This window comes from Thalassophryne amazonica, chromosome 11, assembly GCF_902500255.1.
Source record: "Thalassophryne amazonica chromosome 11, fThaAma1.1, whole genome shotgun sequence".
In the NCBI taxonomy this organism is placed as follows: Eukaryota; Metazoa; Chordata; class Actinopteri; order Batrachoidiformes; family Batrachoididae; genus Thalassophryne; species Thalassophryne amazonica.
In genome coordinates this window covers 6,520,081-6,539,242 of record NC_047113.1, presented here as the reverse complement: position 1 = coordinate 6,539,242, position 19,162 = coordinate 6,520,081, and the positions used below count along the sequence as shown (strand labels likewise).

Genomic DNA, 19,162 nt, shown 5'->3' with positions numbered 1-19,162 from the left:
TTATAACAGTTTCTGCAGTGTGCACACTGATTAGAAAGAGATCAGAAAAGTCTGCATATTTACAACACAAAGTCAATAAAAGAGGAAAATGTACAGCTTACCTTTGAATTGGAGGTGATGATTGTAGAAAGAAAATCTTGTTGAGGGTCACATTAGTCCAGAATAAAGCATAATCCAGAGACGGAGAACTTTAACACTGTCACGCACATCATTGTATGACATGGAGTTAAAGAGCAGCAGCTGCATAAATAAGGCTTTAAATTAATTAAATAATTCATTATAAATTGTACGTTGATGTAAATTTGATAGCTTAACTATTTTTATATTTATTGTTGATAACATCTGTACCTGGATGTGTTGCTGTATGTGGTTAAATGATTTTAAAAAAAATGTTGAAAACATTAAAGGTTCATTCAATAGTTTAGGGCAGTTGGAACCAAAATGTTGCCATGTTCTGAGTTGAAGCCACTCTGTCTATCAAGGCACATCAGTTTCCATTACTTAGGAAGTGTCCTGCATCATGAGGTTTATTTCACATGACTACATGTGCTGACAAATAATCATCAAGAGTAAATGAAATGTGAGTGTAGAAAATATACATTAATCTTTAACAGACACACTGCAGTCATTCCTACGTCATCTCCTAAATTAGGCAGGTGCATAAAACGTTGGCACCCCAACAGAAAAAACACTCCAATATTTAGTAGATCCTCCTTTTGCAGAAATAACAGCCTCTAAACCAGTGGTGTCCAAACTATTCCAGAAAGGGCCGAGGGGGTGCAGGTTTTCTTTGCAGCCACTGAGTCCAGCAGGTGATTTCACTGATGAACTCATCCCACCTGCTCAAAGGGATGTTAATCAGTGAAATCACCTGCTGAAGTCAGTGGCTGCAAAGAAAACCTTCACCCTCTCGGCCCTTTCTGAAATAGTTTGGAGACCACTGCTCTAAACGTTTCCTGTAGCTTCCAATGAGAGTCTGGATTCTGGTTGAAGATATTTTGGACCATTCTTCTTTGCAAAACATCTCAGGTTTGTTGGTCTCTGAGCATGGACAGCCTGCTTAAAATCACACCACAGATTTTCAATAATATTCAGGTCTAGGGACTGAGATGGCCATTTCAGAACATTGTACTTGTTCCTCTGCATGAATACCTTAGTAGATTTTGAGCAGTGTTTAGAGTTGTTGTCTTGTTGAAAGATCCAGCCTCGGTGCAACTTCAACTTTGTCACTGATTCATGAACATTGTTCTCTCAAGAATCTGCTGATATTGACTGGAATCCATGTGACCCTTAACTTTATCAAGATTCCCAAGACCTGCACTGGCCACACAGCATGATGGAACCACCTCCAAATTTTACTGTAGGTAACAAGTGTTTTTCTCGGAATGCTGTGTTCTTTTTCAGCCATGCATACCGCCCCTTGTTATGTCCAAATAACTCAATTTTAGTTTCATCAGTCCACAGCACCTTATTCCAAAATGAAGCTGGCTTGTCCAAATGTGCTTTAACTTACCTCAAGTGACTGTTTCTGGCATGTAAGCAGAAAGGGCTTCCTCTACATTACAGAATCTCTTTGTGCAAAGTGCGCTGTATAGTTGAACGATGCATAGAGACACTATCTTCAGCAAGATCATGTTGTAGGTCTTTCGAGCATGATTGACTATGAGATTTTTCTTGGCCAGCCACTTCAGGCCTTAACTAGTACTGTGCCTGTGATCTTCCATTTCCTCACTATGTTTCTCACAGTGGAAACTGACAGCTGAAATCGCTGACATAGCTTTTTGTATCCTTCCCCTAAACCATGATGTTGAACAATCTTTGTTTTCAGGTCACTTGAGAGTTGTTTAGAGGCTCCCATGTTACCACTCACTAGAAGAGATACAAAGAGGGTAAACATTTGCAAATGGCCACCTTAAATACCCTTTCTCATGACTGGATTCACCTGTGTAAGGAAGTCAAGGGTCAATGAGCTTACCAAACCAATTTTGTGTTCCAATAATTAGTGCTAAATGTATTCAAATCAATAAAATGACAAGGGTGCCCAAATTTATGCACCTGACTAATTTTGTTTAAATAATTATTGCACACTTTCTGTAAATACTATAAACTTCATTTCATTTCTCAAATATCAGTGCATCCGTCTGCTATATGATATATTTAACTGAAATTTCTGATCCAGACAACCAATGATTTATAAAGGAAAACCATGAAAATTATCAGGGGTGCCAAAGCTTTTGCATACAACTGTATTTATATTTATTTACAGTGTTTTTTTTTCCTGGTTGAAATGGTGGTATGAATGAATAATTCTACCTGACTTTAAAATGTACACATTAATGTTCATGCTATTTTATTTGTCCACAAATAAATGTCTAAGGTTTATTGTCATGTTAATAAAGAAATCATCTCTGAAGCAACAACAACAGACAAGTTATGGTATTAATTTAAAGACAAACATCAACAATTTCTGAAGAACCTTTTTTTTTTACTTCAAACTATATTAATTACAGGTTTTCTAATGTAAGAAACATTTTTTAACTTCAAAATGTACATTAATCAGAAATGAATGTTGAGATAAAAAAAACATTTGTAAGGATTTTCTTTATATACCTGCTGAGTATAAATTAGCAGCTCTTTTTAGCAGCGGTTTTGTCCTGGATGTCTCGTTTCTATTGGACATATATAGATACGTCACAGCGCACAGTAGTGAAAGTTGGATTGAGATAAACGTCGACCATGGTGAGTTTGACATCAAGCAGCGGTGCGCAATCACATCAGAGCATCGTGCAAGCTTGGCTTTTGTCCTTTGCACCGTGACATGTCATTTGCACAAAGCTTCTTATTGAACATAATGAGTTTTAGAGCCAAGCGCTGCGTTTGCATGTGTAGTATGAGAGGTCCTTAGTGGTTAAAAAGTACGTGAACAAACAAACAAAAAAAGAGAAGCCTTTTCTTCTAAGCACTTCATTCTGGGAATAAAAGAGTAATGTCCCAGTTTTCTCCTATATCGGGGTGGTTTATAGGAGCCAGGGCAGATCCTGGTTTCAGAAGTGGTTTGATAAAGGTTACGAAAAGATAAGAGTCACATGAAAATTAAACAACAAACAGGTGACACTGGCCATCGTCATGCTTGTTGATTATATACGCTTGCTATTCTTTGATGTGGATAAAAAGAAGAATTCAGAAATGTTGTTCAAAGACTGTACCTCATACGTGAGGTAGTGCTCTTTCAGGCGGTACTCCTCCCACTCGCGGCTTTTGGGGTCACATGAGGGCAGGTTTTTCCGGTGCTCCTCCAGCTCAAGGCTCATCTGCTTTAGCTTGCTCTCATGACTCAGCAGCTGCTCCTCCTTAACCAATCAGAGGCCACAGAAACACAATAGGAAAAAAATAAAACAGCCAATCAGATACAAGCACACACTATCAGAATATGCAAAATGGCCCAACCATCATCGGATCTTTTAAAGTGGAAGATCTGTGCTTGATGCCATTAAAAACAGTGTAAGAGTGAAATATATAGCAAACATAGTAGAGAAGCTTGAATCTTCGACTGGACTGGGTTGCTTCACGTGTGAACTTGATATTGGCGTCCACCGAGTTGATGTGTTCTGTAAAGTCCTCAACTTCCTCAAAGTGAGGATGCCAGAAACAACCATTTAGCCTTCCTGGACTGTGATGTTACGATTGGAGAGAACAGGCAGCTCCAGACAGGGGTTTACAGAAAACCAACTCACACTGACCAATATGTGCTCTTCGGCTCAAACCACCCCCTTGAACACAAGCTCGGGGTGATCAGGACGCTTCAACACAGAGCCCTACAGGTGCCCACAACTGCAGAGGGAAGGGCTAAAGAACAACAACTTGTCCGGAAAGCCCTCACAGTATGTGGGTACCCACGATGGTCCCTGGACAAAGTGCAGAAGTCCCAGAGAACAAAGAGACCAGATAGACAGGAGACGGAGACAAGAAGAAGAGGAGTGTCTCTCCCTTATTTAGCAGGAGTAGGGGAAAAACTACAGAGGATCTTCAGACAGCACAAAATCCCAGTTTACTTTAAACCGGTTAACACCTTGAGACAGAAATTAGTTCACCCTAAGGACATGATCCCTAGTTACAAACAGAGCAATGTAGTGTATTCTATTAGATGTCAGGAAAACTGTAACGAACACTACATAGGTGAAACGAAGCAACCTTTACACAAAAGGCTATACCAGCACCGCAGAGAGGGTGCCAGTGGACCGCAGTCTGCAGTTCACCTCCACCTCAAAGACACTAACCACACGTTTGAGGACAAGGAAGTTAAAATATTAGCCAGAGAGAAGAAATGGTTTGAGAGAGGGGTCAAGGAGGCATTCTTTGTGAAACGTTTGAAACCCAGCCTTAACCGGGGAGGAGGTCTGAGACACACTTTATCCCATTTACAATGGGGTACTCAGGTCAAAGGAGTTTCAGTCTTTTGTTCATGGTAATGAGTCATTCACGTCATCAAGGGAGCCATCAGAAAGGCATCCATCCCATCATTAGAGGAACAGCTGTCCTGCCATTAGGTGTGCTAACTACAGCACAATAGTTGCTAATTAGAGCTATTGTTTAGTCACTAGCCTATAGCAGTTTGCCTCTCAGTAGGAAGGGTCTGGTTAGGTTTAAAACTCCAGCTTTTGTTGGCTTCTGTTTTATTCTTCTCTACAAGAGTCAGACAGAAGTCAGACTTCCAGAGCAAGAATTTTAGCTGAGGAAGCTTCTGTGATTTGAAGCGAAACGTCCTTGCGTCAAGCACCCCAGTCCAGTCGAAGATTCAAGCTTCTCTACTATGGATACCACCTGGACAACTGAGAGCCTACACAGAAATATAGCAAACAAGAGCTTTGTGGAAAACAGCTGCACTTGCTGTTTTCCTGCAGGAGTACAGGGAGAAATTATGTGGTACTCACCTCATATTTGTGGACAAAACGCAGGTTCCCAAAAGGCTATCACTTACTTGTTCAGGTTAAGACTAAATTTTCAGGTGATTATGTAGTGGTTTTAGACATATAGTACTTAAGGTATAGTTAGAATCAAGGTGATCAGCATGAGTTTACCTGGTTGAGTCTGGTGGATGAGGAGGGCAGGATGGGCCGACAGAATTTCTTCATGGAGCCGATAGCAGCAGGAAAAGCTGGTGCGGAGAACAGTGCTGCCACCAGGTTTATCCGGAAGATCCAAGACATCATTTCCTCCTCACTCCTGGAGAGACAGAGCCAGAGACAGCGACAGACAGACAGAGAGAGGCAGAAAGACAGAGACAGCGAGAGACAGAGAGAGAGAGACAGATACAGAGTCAGAGAGACAGACAGTGAAAGGCAGAGAGAGACAGATACAGAGAGAGACAGAGAGATGAAACTGATGCGTCACTTTATCTATGTATAATATAACATTTTGTAGGATAATATACTATTACACCAAAAGCACAATTTTGACTTTTATTTTAATCCCATATCTCCTGTTTACACATTTATTTACTGTAGAATATTGTTAACTGTATGTACATCTTAATTTTTATTTATATTTTTTGTTCTACGTAACACTTGCTTTGACAATGTAAACATGTTTCCCATGTCAATAAAGCTTCACTGAAATTAAAAATTAAAATAGAGTGAGAGAGACAGAAACAGAGGGAGAGAGAAAGAGACAGATGCAGAAACAGAGAGAGACAGACACAGAGAGAGAGAGACAGGAAGATACAGAGAATGAGAGAGAGACAGAGCGATATAGACACAGAGACAGAAACTAAGAGTCAGAGAGAGGAAAAGAAATAGAGAGACAGACAGAAACACAGAGACAGACAGACACACAGAGAGAGACAGATAGAGACAGAAAGAGAGAGACAGAGGCAAAAACAGAGACAGACAGAGCGAGAGAGGGAGGCAGAGATATAGACACAGAGACAGAAACAAAAAGAGTCAGAGAGAGGAACAGAAACACAGAGACAGAGAGAAACACAGAGACAGACAGAAACACAGAGACAGAAACAAAAAGAGTCAGAGAGAGGAAAAGAAACACAGAGACAGACAGAAACACAGAGACAGAAACAAAAAGAGTCAGAGAGAGGAAAAGAAACACAGAGACAGAGAAAAACACAGAGACAGAGAGAAACACAGAGACAGAAACAAAAAGAGTCAGAGAGGAAAAGAAACACAGAGACAGAGAAAAACACAGAGACAGAGAGAAACACAGAGACAGACAGAAACACAGAGACAGAAACAAAAAGAGTCAGAGAGGAAAAGAAACACAGAGACAGACAGAAACACAGAGACAGAAACAAAAAGAGTCAGAGAGGGGAAAAGAAACACAGAGACAGAGAGAAACACAGAGACAGACAGAAACACAGAGACAGAAACAAAAAGAGTCAGAGAAGAAAAGAAACACAGAGACAGACAGAAACACAGAGACAGAAACAAAAAGAGTCAGAGAGGGGAAAAGAAACACAGAGAAAGAGAGAAACACAGAGACAGACAGAAACACAGAGACAGAAAAAAAAAGAGTCAGAGAGAGTCAAAGAAACACAGAGACAGAGAGAAACACAGAGACAGACAGAAACACAGAGACAGAAACAAAAAGAGTCAGAGAGGAAAAGAAACACAGAGACAGAAACACAGAGACAGACAGAAACACAGAGACAGAAACAAAAAGAGTCAGAGAGAGGAAAAGAAACACAGAGACAGAGAAAAACACAGAGACAGAGAGAAACACAGAGACAGAGAAAAACACAGAGACAGAAACACAGAGACAGACAGAAACACAGAGACAGAAACAAAAAGAGTCAGAGAGGGGAAAAGAAACACAGAGACAGAGAGAAACACAGAGACAGACAGAAACACAGAGACAGAAACAAAAAGAGTCAGAGAGGAAAAGAAACACAGAGACAGACAGAAACACAGAGACAGAAACAAAAAGAGTCAGAGAGGGGAAAAGAAAGACAGAGAGAAACACAGAGACCGACAGAAACACACAGACAAACAAAAGAGTCAGAGAGAGTCAAAGAAACACAGAGACAGAGAGAAACACAGAGACAGAAACAAAAAGAGTCAGAGAGGAAAAGAAACACAGAGACAGAAACACAGAGACAGAAACAAAAAGAGTCAGAGAGGAAAAGAAACACAGAGACAGAAACACAGAGACAGACAGAAACACAGAGACAGACAGAAACACAGAGACAGAAACAAAAAGAGTCAGAGAGAGGAAAAGAAACACAGAGACAGAGAGAAACACAGAGACAGAAACAAAAAGAGTCAGAGAGAGGAAAAGAAACACAGAGACAGAGAGAAACACAGAGACAGACAGAAACACAGAGACAGAAAAAAAAAGAGTCAGAGAGAGGAAAAGAAACACAGAGACAAACACAAAGACAGAGAGAAACACAGAGACAGAGAGAGGAAAAGAAACAGACAGAGAGAAACACAGAGACAGAGAGAGGAAAAGAAACACAGAGACAGACAGAAACACAGAGACAGAAAGAGAGAAATGACATGACTGATGTTTCTTTTTATGCAATTGTCCATCACATTACATAAGAAAAGTTCTGGTATATTCAAAGAGCTGCAGGCAACAACAGCAAACTAGACATTCGTCCAAATTTGCAGTTTCATAATTTCGAAGTTATTTTTATTGTTACCAGAAACTGGAGTGTAATGAAATCGGATCAGGGAGACAGACACCCTCTCTACTTTTAAGATTAAGCTTAAAACTTTCCTTTTTGCTAAAGCTTATAGTTAGGGCTGGATCAGGTGACCCTGAACCATCCCTTAGTTATGCTGCTATAGACTTAGACTGCTGGGGGGTTCCCATGATGCACTGAGTGTTTCTTTCTCTTTTTGCTCTGTATGCACCACTCTGCATTTAATCATTAGTGATTGATCTCTGCTCCCCTCCACAGCATGTCTTTTTCCTGGTTCTCTCCCTCAGCCCCAACCAGTCCCAGCAGAAGACTGCCCCTCCCTGAGCCTGGTTCTGCTGGAGGTTTCTTCCTGTTAAAAGGGAGTTTTTCCTTCCCACTGTCGCCAAGTGCTTGCTCACAGGGGGTCGTTTTGACCGTTGGGGTTTTTCCGTAATTATTGTATGGCCTTGCCTTACAATATAAAGTGCCTTGGGGCAACTGTTTGTTGTGATTTGGCGCTATATAAATAAAATTGATTTGATTTGATTTGAAAGTATCTCAAGGAGATCTGGTGTAACTCACGGGGCCTGCAGTAAAAAAACTCTCCAGTCGGAGGTCTTCAGCTTCAGTACGTTGACTCTCTTGCTGTAGTCCGTGGCTGGAGTGGCTAACGCATGGTGGACCCGCACTGCGTTCTTCAGGTCTACCTCTGAAAGGTCTGCGTCAGGCTTGTACTCATCCTGATGGTCAAAAAGTTACTCAATTAGTCATGTGGAAAACCTCTGTGCGTTTGTCTACAGAAAAACTGACATTAGTGCTCAAGGGCACCAGCACCCTTGGGTGGTCACAGCTGGCATCATTAAGTGACACAGTATGTCCCCAAATCGCCATCTCTGATCTCTACCAACACTTTCAGTCATGAAGTGAAAATAAGATGCCCTCATGACAGCAAAACATTACTTTTTTGCAAATTCAGATTTCACAACCAGACACATGATCAATAAAAACATATTACCTTATTTCCTGTTATTGGTCTTTCCATCACGCACACACACACACACACACACACACACACAAAAGAGCAGCTAGCAGCATCCACCACCGCAGTGACAGCAGCGGTGGATGTGTGTTTCTATGGCAACGGAGCAGAGGGCGAGTTGCGGTACCTTCTGGAGATACACGATCATCCCCTTCAGAACCGCATAGAACTTCTTCCAACCACGGCGACCTCGCGGGGCTAGGGACGAGAGGGAGAGACAGACCAAAAGACAGAGAGAGAATGAAGGAGAGACAGCGACAGAAAGGTTAAAAAAGGCATGCAGAAGGAAAAACAGAAAAAGAAAAATTACAAGAATTACAAGGGAAGGAGATGATGGAAGACAGACACAAAAGGCGAGAAAGGGACAACAATACACAAAGAAGAAAAAAAAAACATTTTTCATTATTCTTTTAAAATTTTCCAACAGAGAAATTTGGCAATGTTAAACAAATAAAATAAATGGCGTCACGTGTGCATACACACGCACACTCACTTCTTTTTCCGTCCATATCAGCGTGGCTCTTGCGGGTCAACACTCCATGTTTGTAGGTGACAGCATTGAGGAGGATAGGGATGGCAATAAAAGGGTTACTGCCGTCTGTTACCCTGGCAACACGTTTATTGCCGCCCTCACATTGCTCTTCCACCAGCTCAGACAGACTCTTCCTCAGCTCCTCCTCCTCGCTGTGTGCGTGCACAAAAACCACCCATTCAGATAAACCATGGAAACTCGTTTCAATGTGTAGGTACAAACCTGGCTACTTTAAACACTGTGACTTGTGATGAGTAGAAAATGCAGACTCACACTGCCCACTCAAGCTTCTCATTCTTGATTGAGTTATACAAGACCTGTGTGGGTAAGACAAGAAACGCTGTCAACACGGGAGCTTGATTCATTTCACTACATCAGGGGTGGCCAAGTTTGGTCCTCAAGAGCCACCTTCCTGACACTCTTAGTTGTCTCCCTGCTCCAACACACCTGCACCCAATGAAAGGCTCATTAAAAGTCTGCTAACGAGTCTTTCATTGGATTCAGGTGTGTTGGAGCAGGGAGACAACAAACAGTGTCAGGAAGGTGGCTCTCGAGGACCGAACTAGCCACCCCTGCACCAGATGAACTACATGAGAAAACGATGGCCGATAGTAAGACGTAGTGTTTTAACACAGGTTTGTACCTTCAGTAAGTCTTTTGGGAAGTCTTTGCCATTGTTGAGGCCGTCGAGGTTACTGATAAACTGTTGGCAAGACATCTTCTTTCCAATGTTCTGAGCAAACCACAAACAGATGAAAGATACAAAAGAATAAATTCACTTGAAGCCTGAGCTTCTTATTATTTTATTCCATGAAAAAAATAATGTATGTGTAAAACAGCACTAAACTGTAATTCTAAAAACAGCTGATGACCTCAATCCACCTTGTTTGCTCCAACGCTCATGGAGTTCTGTCATCAACCACTTGATGGCAATGTTATGCTGCTGTTACACTGGTAGCAGTGATGGTGACAAGGTGTCAGAGATATTACCAAGTATCACCTTTTATATCACTGTTCCTCTATTTAATAAGCAGCACCAGAGTATGAGTCTGTTGAAGGTGCTCATATTTGTGCAGTACTTTATACAGCATTTACACACCAATCAAGATTATAACCTGAACAGATAGAGAAGTGAAAGAAAACCTATCCTGATTCATCATTGACATCATCAAACAATTTGAATATTATTATGGCTCATTATTAAAATTTCACTGAGATGACATCTTGTAATAGACAACCATTTTTACTGTAAAGGGAAAAAAAACTGCAAATGAAAATGTGTTCAATTGCAACATACGTTTATATTTTTGTTGAGTGTATATATTTATAACAAACCTTGTTTGTTTAATCAATCACTGCTGTAGAAGAGCATGAAAAGAAACTGTCCACATGTGTAGCCTCCTAATTCTGTCATAAAAAGCAGCTCCAAAAAGGTTGTAGGAAGGTTGGTGAATAGAGTGGAGGTGCTGCTCCAGGAAAGAATTCATGCACATCTTTATATGATGTGCTACCACTGTGTGACATTTCACTGAAATCCACCAAATGGTTTAGAAGTTGCACTTATAAGATTCATGAAGAGACAGACAGGTGAACATGGTGATTCCTATATACCCCCCAAATTTTTGTTTGCAAGGGACATACGAAATATAGAGCAATGGCCATGCATCATCAGAGCATTAATTGACCAAAGAGAAACATCTAGAAACAACAAGGAATGAGGAATGTTAGTGGTGTAAGCATACTTACCACCTGCAGGGGTAGACAGAGACCAGGGACCAGACATGATTAGCGATGGAAGAGTTTTTAAAAGGAGGGAGAGAATTCAGTTGACACACAGAAAGAAAACATTATTAGTCAAAGGAGGCATTTTAACTAAAAAGTCCCATTAGCAGCGGCTGAGTCGAGATGAACAGGAGGGTCGAGGGAAAGCAAAAGACAGGATATGAGATCGTCACTGTGTTGTGCTGCCCTGACCACAGTGCTCCAGTTTAAAAAATGAAGTGATGAGAGTATTCAAGGAGAGGAGAGACAGAAAGAGACAGGTCAGAAAGTAGGCCAGGGAGGGGAGGCAGAGAGGAGAGCAATGGAAGAAGGGAACGGCTGACAAGAGAAAATGAAAAAGAACAAGAAATAGAGAAGAGGAGCTAAACGAGGCGATGACATTGCTTACAAAGACCCGTGTTTATATTTTTCTCTAAGGAAATTTACTGGGCAGGGAATCCTGCAGAGCAAGCACAACAACAATTTTTAGGACATACATGACCGTGCAGATCTGTGTTGAGTAGCATGAGGGCACAAGTTAATGTGTGGGCTCCATCTGCAAGGAAACAAGACATAACTTTCAAACAAATGTAAATGTAACACTTTATCGGTGCTAACAGCACCGATAAAGTAATGTTTGGTCAGCTGACATTGATGTGGACAGTTTGACACAAACACGCACAAACTTTATGGTGATTCTTTTTCTTGCACTTATTTTCTTTCACCCACAGAATCCTCACTGTGCTGTTGTATTTTATGTTAAATTCAGTGCTTATTATTTCCATTATCTCTGACCTTCAGAGGTGGGTGTCTGTGGGTTGCAGTGGCAGAAGCGTCTTGAGAAATGGACAAGCACCCTCTCTCTCTCCTGGGTCTCCCCCATGAGTGGAAAAGCCTTTAAGAAGTTCCTGTTACACACAAATGACATCACAAGATCAATAAGCGTCAAACATTTTCTAATATGTATGTAGAAGAACAGGATTGAGTTAGCATCATCATTAATTAGATTTGGAGGAGGAACATACAGTTTGTATTGTTGCTGGAAATCTTAGGACACAAAGCATTTTACTTTGTAAATATAAGAAGCATGTGTCTCAGTTAGACAGTGTGGTCATACACCATGTGGGTATGCCTGTCACGAAATGTCATGAAATATTTGTTTATTCTTCTGACTCCATTTTGCCTCAGCTGCACTATTGAGTTGCAAATACACTCAACAAAAATATAAACACAACACTTTTGGTTTTACTCCCATTTTGTATGAGATGAAGTCAAAGATCTAAAACTTTTTCCACATACACAATATCACCATTTCCCTCAAATATTGTTCACAAACCAGTCTAAATCTGTGATAGTGAGCACTTCTCCTTTGCTGAGATAATCCATCCCACCTCACAGGTGTGCCATATCAAGATGCTGATTAGACACCATGATTAGTGCACAGGTGTGCCTTAGACTGCCCATAATAAAAGGCCACTCTGAAAGGTGCAGTTTTGTTTTATTGGGGGGGGATACCAGTCAGTATCTGGTGTGACCACCATTTGCCTCATGCAGTGCAACACATCTCCTTCGCATAGAGTTGATCAGGTTGTCAATTGTGGCCTGTGGAATGTTGGTCCACTCCTCTTCAATGGCTGTGTGAAGTTGCTGGATATTGGCAGGAACTGGTACACGCTGTCGTATACGCTGGTCCAGAGCATCCCAAACATGCTCAATGGGTGACATGTCCGGTGAGTATGCTGGCCATGCAAGAACTGGGACATTTTCAGCTTCCAAGAATTGTGTACAGATCCTTGCAACATGGGACCGTGCATTATCCTGCTGCAACATGAGGTGATGTTCTTGGATGTGTGGCACAACAATGGGCCTCAGGATCTCATCACGGTATCTCTGTGCATTCAAAATGCCATCAATAAAATGCACCTGTGTTCTTCGTCCATAACAGATGCCTGCCCATACCATAACCCCACCGCCACCATGGGCCACTCGATCCACAACATTGACATCAGAAAACCGCTCACCCACACGACGCCACACACGCTGTCTGCCATCTGCCCTGAACAGTGTGAACCGGGATTCATCCATGAAGAGAACACCTCTCCAACGTGCCAAACGCCAGCAAATGTGAGCATTTGCCCACTCAAGTCGGTTACGACGACGAACTGGAGTCAGGTCGAGACCCCGATGAGGACAACAAGCATGCAGATGAGCTTCCCTGAGACGGTTTCTGACAGTTTGTGCAGAAATTCTTTGGTTATGCAAACCGATTGTTTCAGCAGCTGTCCGAGTGGCTGGTCTCAGACGATCTTGGAGGTGAACATGCTGGATGTGGAGGTCCTGGGCTGGTGTTGCGTTTATATTTTTGTTGAGTGTATGTCAATTGGAATTCAAAACAGATATCAGAATAAACATAACACACCCATGGGTACACAAACAAGTGGAAGTAGATTTGTGATATAAAGGACATGAGCACCATGAGTAAAAACCACAAGTGCATCAGTTGTACACTACTGGTGGCATTTGTGCTGCGCTGTGAACTGCTCTGCACCACATGGAAGATGTCCATACTGTTATACAGGTTAGGACTTAATGCTCCTTTCCCCACTCCCAATTCATTCATTTATGGAATTTTGTATGACTCTTCATGAAATGTCTGAAATAATTGATAAAAGCTAATCAAACTGGTTTTGTCTATAAATAGCAATGTTTTATTATAAATATATATATATATATATATATATATACGAGGTCTGTCCATAAAGTATAGGTCCTTTTTATTTTTTTCAAAAACTATATGGATTTCATTCATATGTTTTTACGTCAGACATGCTTGAACCCTCGAGCGCATGTGTGAGTTTTTCCACGCCTGTCGGTGACGTCATTCGCCTGTGAGCACTCCTTATGGGAGGAGTCGTCCAGCCCCTTGTCGGAATTCCTTTGTCTGAGAAGTTGCTGAGAGACTGGCTTTGTTTGATCAAAATTTTTTCTAAACCTGTGAGACACATCGAAGTGGACACGGTTCGAAAAATTAAGCTGGTTTTCAGTGAAAATTTTAACGGCTGATGAGAGATTTTGAGGTGACACTGTCACTTTAAGGACTTCCCACGGTGCGGGACGTCGCGCTGCGCTCTCAGGCGGCGTCATCAGCCTGTTTCAAGCTGAAAACCTCCACATTTCAGGCTCTATTGATCCAGGACGTCGTGAGAGAACAGAGAAGTTTCAGAAGAAGTCGGTTTCAGCATTTTATCCGGATATTCCACTGTTAAAGGAGATTTTTTTTAATGAAAGACGTGTGGACGGGTCCGCGCGTCGGGAAGCAGCCGCCGCGACGCTCCACCACAGGAAAAACACCTCTGCTGGAAGCCTTAAGGACAAGTTGGAACATGTCCAGCTGTTAAACAATTTCTCATATACTCACTCCACTGAAAGCCATCAAAAGCCGCCTGGATTTTACAAATGGTTATCAACACGGAGGTGTTTTTCCTGTGCCGCCGCTCCGCGCCGGCTGCGTCCCGACGCGCGGACCCGTCCGCACGTCTTTCATTAAAAAAATCTCCTTTAACAGTGGAATATCCGGATAAAATGCTGAAACCGACTTCTTCTGAAACTTCTCTGTTCTCTCACGACGTCCTGGATCAACAGAGCCTGAAATGTGGAGGTTTTCAGCTTGAAACAGGCCGATGACGCCGCCTGAGAGCGCAGCGTGACGTCTCGCACCGTGGGACGTCCTTAAAGTGACAGTGTCACCTCAAAATCTCTCATCAGCCGTTAAAATTTTCACTGAAAACCAGCTTAATTTTCGAACCATGTCCACTTCGATGTGTCTCACAGGTTTAGAAAAAATTTTGATCAAACAAAGCGCCAGTCTCTCAGCAACTTCTCAGACAAAGGAATTCCAACAAGGGGCTGGACGACTCCTCCCACAAGGAGTGCTCACAGGCGAATGACGTCACCGACAGGCGTGGAAAAACTCACGCATGCGCACGAGGGTTCATGCATGTCTGACGTAAAAACATATGAATGAAATCCATATAGTTTTTGAAAAAAATAAAAAGGACCTATACTTTATGGACAGCCCTCGTGTATATATATATATATATATATATATATATATGATCAAGTGAAAGGCTCTGTCCTTCACTTGCAATAAACTTTATAGCAGAACAAAATATAATGCAGTACTAAAATGCCCTCAGCTGTATGAGCATTCATTATAATTTGTAGTTGTAATTTCTATCCCAATGCAAAGTATGCACACACACACACATATATATGTAAATTATACATTTATTGTTATTTACATTAATGATAAAGATGCTATTGTCTTACGTACAATTTGTACATGTTCAATAAAGCCCCTCAATCAATCATAAACAATATTTTATTTATTTGCGTGTGTGCATACATGAGCTTTTAACAAGAGCGGAAGTTAGCTGTGAGTTAGTGGAAGTTAGCTTGCATGCTGACGTTCACGAAATGGCTTGCATATCCCTCCAGTGGTGTTATTAGGTTCCAAAAACAGCATTTTCAGTTTTAGAAGTGTTTATGTCTCGTTAGCTTTTACATAATATATGCCAAAGAGGTTACATTTACACACAAACAAGCTAGCTAGACCATCCACTGATGTCACAGTGCTGTTCTACTCTGATTGGCTGTCACCTCTGCCCATCAAAAAAAAAAAAAAACAGAATGAAGACTGATGATGACTTTTTAACCTCGTAAGGAGTGATGAAAGTGGGCCAAATTCAATTTAAATTTATTTATATGTAAATTCAAATATGTAAAATGGTCGTAACAATCCCTAGTTGTACAAACATTTCACAATTTATATCTCTATTCAATTCAATTTAATCAGCTTATAAAAGTGCCAAATCACAACAAAAGTCGCCCCAAAGCGCCACACATAGAATAGTTCAAAATAAATGTAAAATAAGTGAGTAAAAAAAAATTCAAATACATAATTAAAACACAAGTAAAAGAATAAAACAGATAAGAAAATAAAAAGTATTCATACGAAAGAGAATAAAAATACATTTTAAGTCTTTATTTAAAATGTCCATGGACTCAGACTGTCTCACAGATGCAGGAAGACCGTTCCACAGAGTAGGTGCATAATGAGAAAAAGCTCTTTGACCTGCCAACTTCTTCTTGACCCTAGGAACACATAATAGTCCTGCATCCTGCGACCGCAAAACCCGCGCCGGCACGTAGGGTTTCACCAGGTCGTCCAGATAAAAAAGCGTGTTTCGTTTCGTGACGGTTTCGTGCACGCAATAGCGCAGGACAGCGCACAACATTATTCTTGACCGTGCGTAATGGTTCCTGATAATTTGGCAGCAACATGTGCCATTAATCGTAATACATGGTAACAGGTTACAGCAGTTCCTGAGGACACCTGACGCCTCAGCCTCAAATCATCACATTCGTGATCAGCGGCCAAGAACGTATACTTCATGGCATTCGTGACTTGCCGTCGTTATGTGTAAACACAGCATTAGATGTTCATGTGTGGCACCTGGAATTTGGCCGCCACCTGCTGAGAGAGGGGTCAAATGGGCACTCGCAGGGCATTCGCTGTCTTTTGGCCGCTTGTGTGTGCAAATGGTTGTGACAACAGCTGTGCGAGGCGTTTAGGCGGCTCCGATTTTTTCACGAGTAGCATGTGATTCCTCCTTCATGCGAAAGTCGGCTTCAATCATGTTATGTGTGAAGGGGCCCTAAGGACTAACATTTCTGAAAAGTCCATATAAACAAACACACATATACTGTGGAACAGTGGAATATTAATGGCTAAGATCCAAACAACACCACACATTACTGAAGGGCCATAAGTATGTTCAGTGTGTTTTCTTGCAAACCGAATCATGTGAATTTCAGACCAAAGATCTATCAGCAGACAACAGAAGGCAGGTGGTTTAACAGCAGTATGATAGGTAACAAACAAGTGCTGTGCCCCTTAAATATACATGGGTAACTGTGCTCAACACAGCACAAAGCTGTCTCATTATGATGGATAATGGAGAAAACACAAACATGTACAGATGTCGATCAACGTGCACTTGTCCTTCTCAACTGTCGACTGTGCATTACCTCAGGGCTCGATCCAGCGAGAGTCCAGAAAAATCAAAGAAACTCAGGTACTCTGATGCCACCAACTGACTGAACTCATTACTGCAAACAGAGGGAGAGACAGCTGTCAGCAGATCAACACAAGATGTATGTCTCAATTCTACATATTTTTTTACATTAGATAATGCACATTTTTATTTTAAACATGGAAGTTGTTTGTAGCGATGTTTGAGTGTGTTTTTCTGAAGTGAATATTAGGCAAGTGGAGATTAATCGATACGAATTGGTATCTCGATACAAACGTGTGTGATTTTTTTTTTCCGGGGCATGCTGAATGCCCCACGGACGGTTTGGGACATTGGAGCGAACATTGTTTTTGAGGGTGTTTATCGAGAAATTGATTATTTCTCTATGTTGATTGCAAACTGCAGTGGGTCTGCTTGAAGCAACAAAGCAGCGTTTTGACCCACTGTTCGCTGGTTCTCAGCTTCGCTGGTTTTCAGAAGCAGCAAGTCCACTGCTGTGAGCACCAGCCGGTGTGTAAACTAAAGTTGTTCATCGAGTAAAGGAAATAACAATAATAATAATATCCTCTGTTTCGTGGGACTAAGTGCACAGCTCCAAAGAGCCGCGCAGATTTCGGTCAGAATTAATAACATCAGAGCGAATCTCCGTTTTAAATCAAATGCCACCTCTTTCCAAACATTATAATACAACAAACAATGCACTACACCTAACCAAACCAGGTTTTTTCCCCAAAATGATATGTCCTACGTTCTTTATGAATTATATCCTGACGTGCAGCCAGCTGAAGAGCTCAGCTCAGAGTCTATGAGGTTACAGTTGTGCCATTAATATCTGAAAGAATATTAATGGCACAACAAAATCTGTTTATTTCTATTTATTTCCAGAGATCTGGGATTCACCATTGACATCAAGGATCCAGTGGCTATGTACAGATTTTATTGATTTTTATTTATGTCCAAAGATCAAGGATCCAGTAACCAATTTCATATTTATTTACTTTAGGACTCAATAAAATGTTGTTGACATAGAAAACCTGTAAAGCCTACTATGAATACACAGAAAATTCACAAGAGCAATTGATAAGGGAATAGATAAAGAATCGGATCAATAAGCGGAATTGATAATGGCATTGATATCGATAAAATATGGTCAATACCCACCCCTAATCCTATCGCACCAAATCGCATCATATTGCATTGTGGGGAAGTGAATCGGCATCAAATATATATCAAATCACATTGAATCAAGAACAGGGGTGAATCGTATCGCATCGTATCGTCAGTATCGTCATGTATCGCAATATTTATTGTATCGCTGGTAGTGTATCGAGGTGCGTATCAAATCGTTGTCAGTGATGAGATTCACATGCCTAGTGAATATACATCATATCTACATCTTTACATTCATACACTCAACATGTGTCTGTATGCAAGAGTCAAGCTGCTGTAATATGTTTAGCATATTTTATGTACCTAAAACCTTTTCAAAGTAACAGAAACTGAAAATCTACATTTATCATTTTTCATCTTCAAAAATACATCATCCATTATTTAGGGGGTCTCCTGTAATTTGAAACAAAATCAGGCTGTATTTATTCAGTTTTCAAGATGAATTTTAGTACTGAGTGATCATCTGCAACTGTGTTTTGTGCTGTCATGAATACCTACAAAGAAATCAAGTGCTCTGGATGGTGGTGTTAGTTTTATTTATAACGTAGTAATGGTACATTATTGAAACAGACAAAAAAAACAAACAAACAAACAAAAAAACTGACACAGAGACTGTCACCAAACACCACACTTTTATCAACATTTCAGGATCCTTAAACTTTAACACAGCTCTACATATATGGCAACAAAACAAAACTTTCTACAAAAAAAATGAGAACTATAACTAATAAATATCTGTAAACAAATTTCTATAAGAGGATCTAAATAAAAAACATAAATAATGGTAAATGGACTGCATTTATATAGCACTTTTCGATCTGCATAAGACACTCAAAGCCCTTTACAATAATGCCTCACATTCACCCCGATGTCAGGGTGCTGCCATACACCGAGAGCAACTAGGGGATTAAGGACCTTGCCCAAAGGCCCTT

General features: G+C 40.9%; 1 protein-coding gene across 1 annotated transcript in view; it reads right to left on the bottom strand.

The window, feature by feature from the left end:
* Positions 1-19,162, bottom strand: part of psd2 (pleckstrin and Sec7 domain containing 2) — a 122,809-nt gene that overhangs the window by 6,556 nt on the left and 97,091 nt on the right. The window contains exons 4-13 of the mRNA XM_034181523.1: positions 17,056-17,136; positions 11,761-11,873; positions 11,463-11,521; positions 9,848-9,937; positions 9,478-9,521; positions 9,166-9,356; positions 8,800-8,870; positions 8,216-8,373; positions 5,079-5,223; positions 3,207-3,350 (exon numbers count right to left, since the gene is read on the bottom strand). Coding sequence (XP_034037414.1) covers positions 3,207-3,350; positions 5,079-5,223; positions 8,216-8,373; positions 8,800-8,870; positions 9,166-9,356; positions 9,478-9,521; positions 9,848-9,937; positions 11,463-11,521; positions 11,761-11,873; positions 17,056-17,136 — 1,096 coding nt within the window. The remainder of the gene's footprint in view (positions 1-3,206; positions 3,351-5,078; positions 5,224-8,215; positions 8,374-8,799; positions 8,871-9,165; positions 9,357-9,477; positions 9,522-9,847; positions 9,938-11,462; positions 11,522-11,760; positions 11,874-17,055; positions 17,137-19,162) is intronic.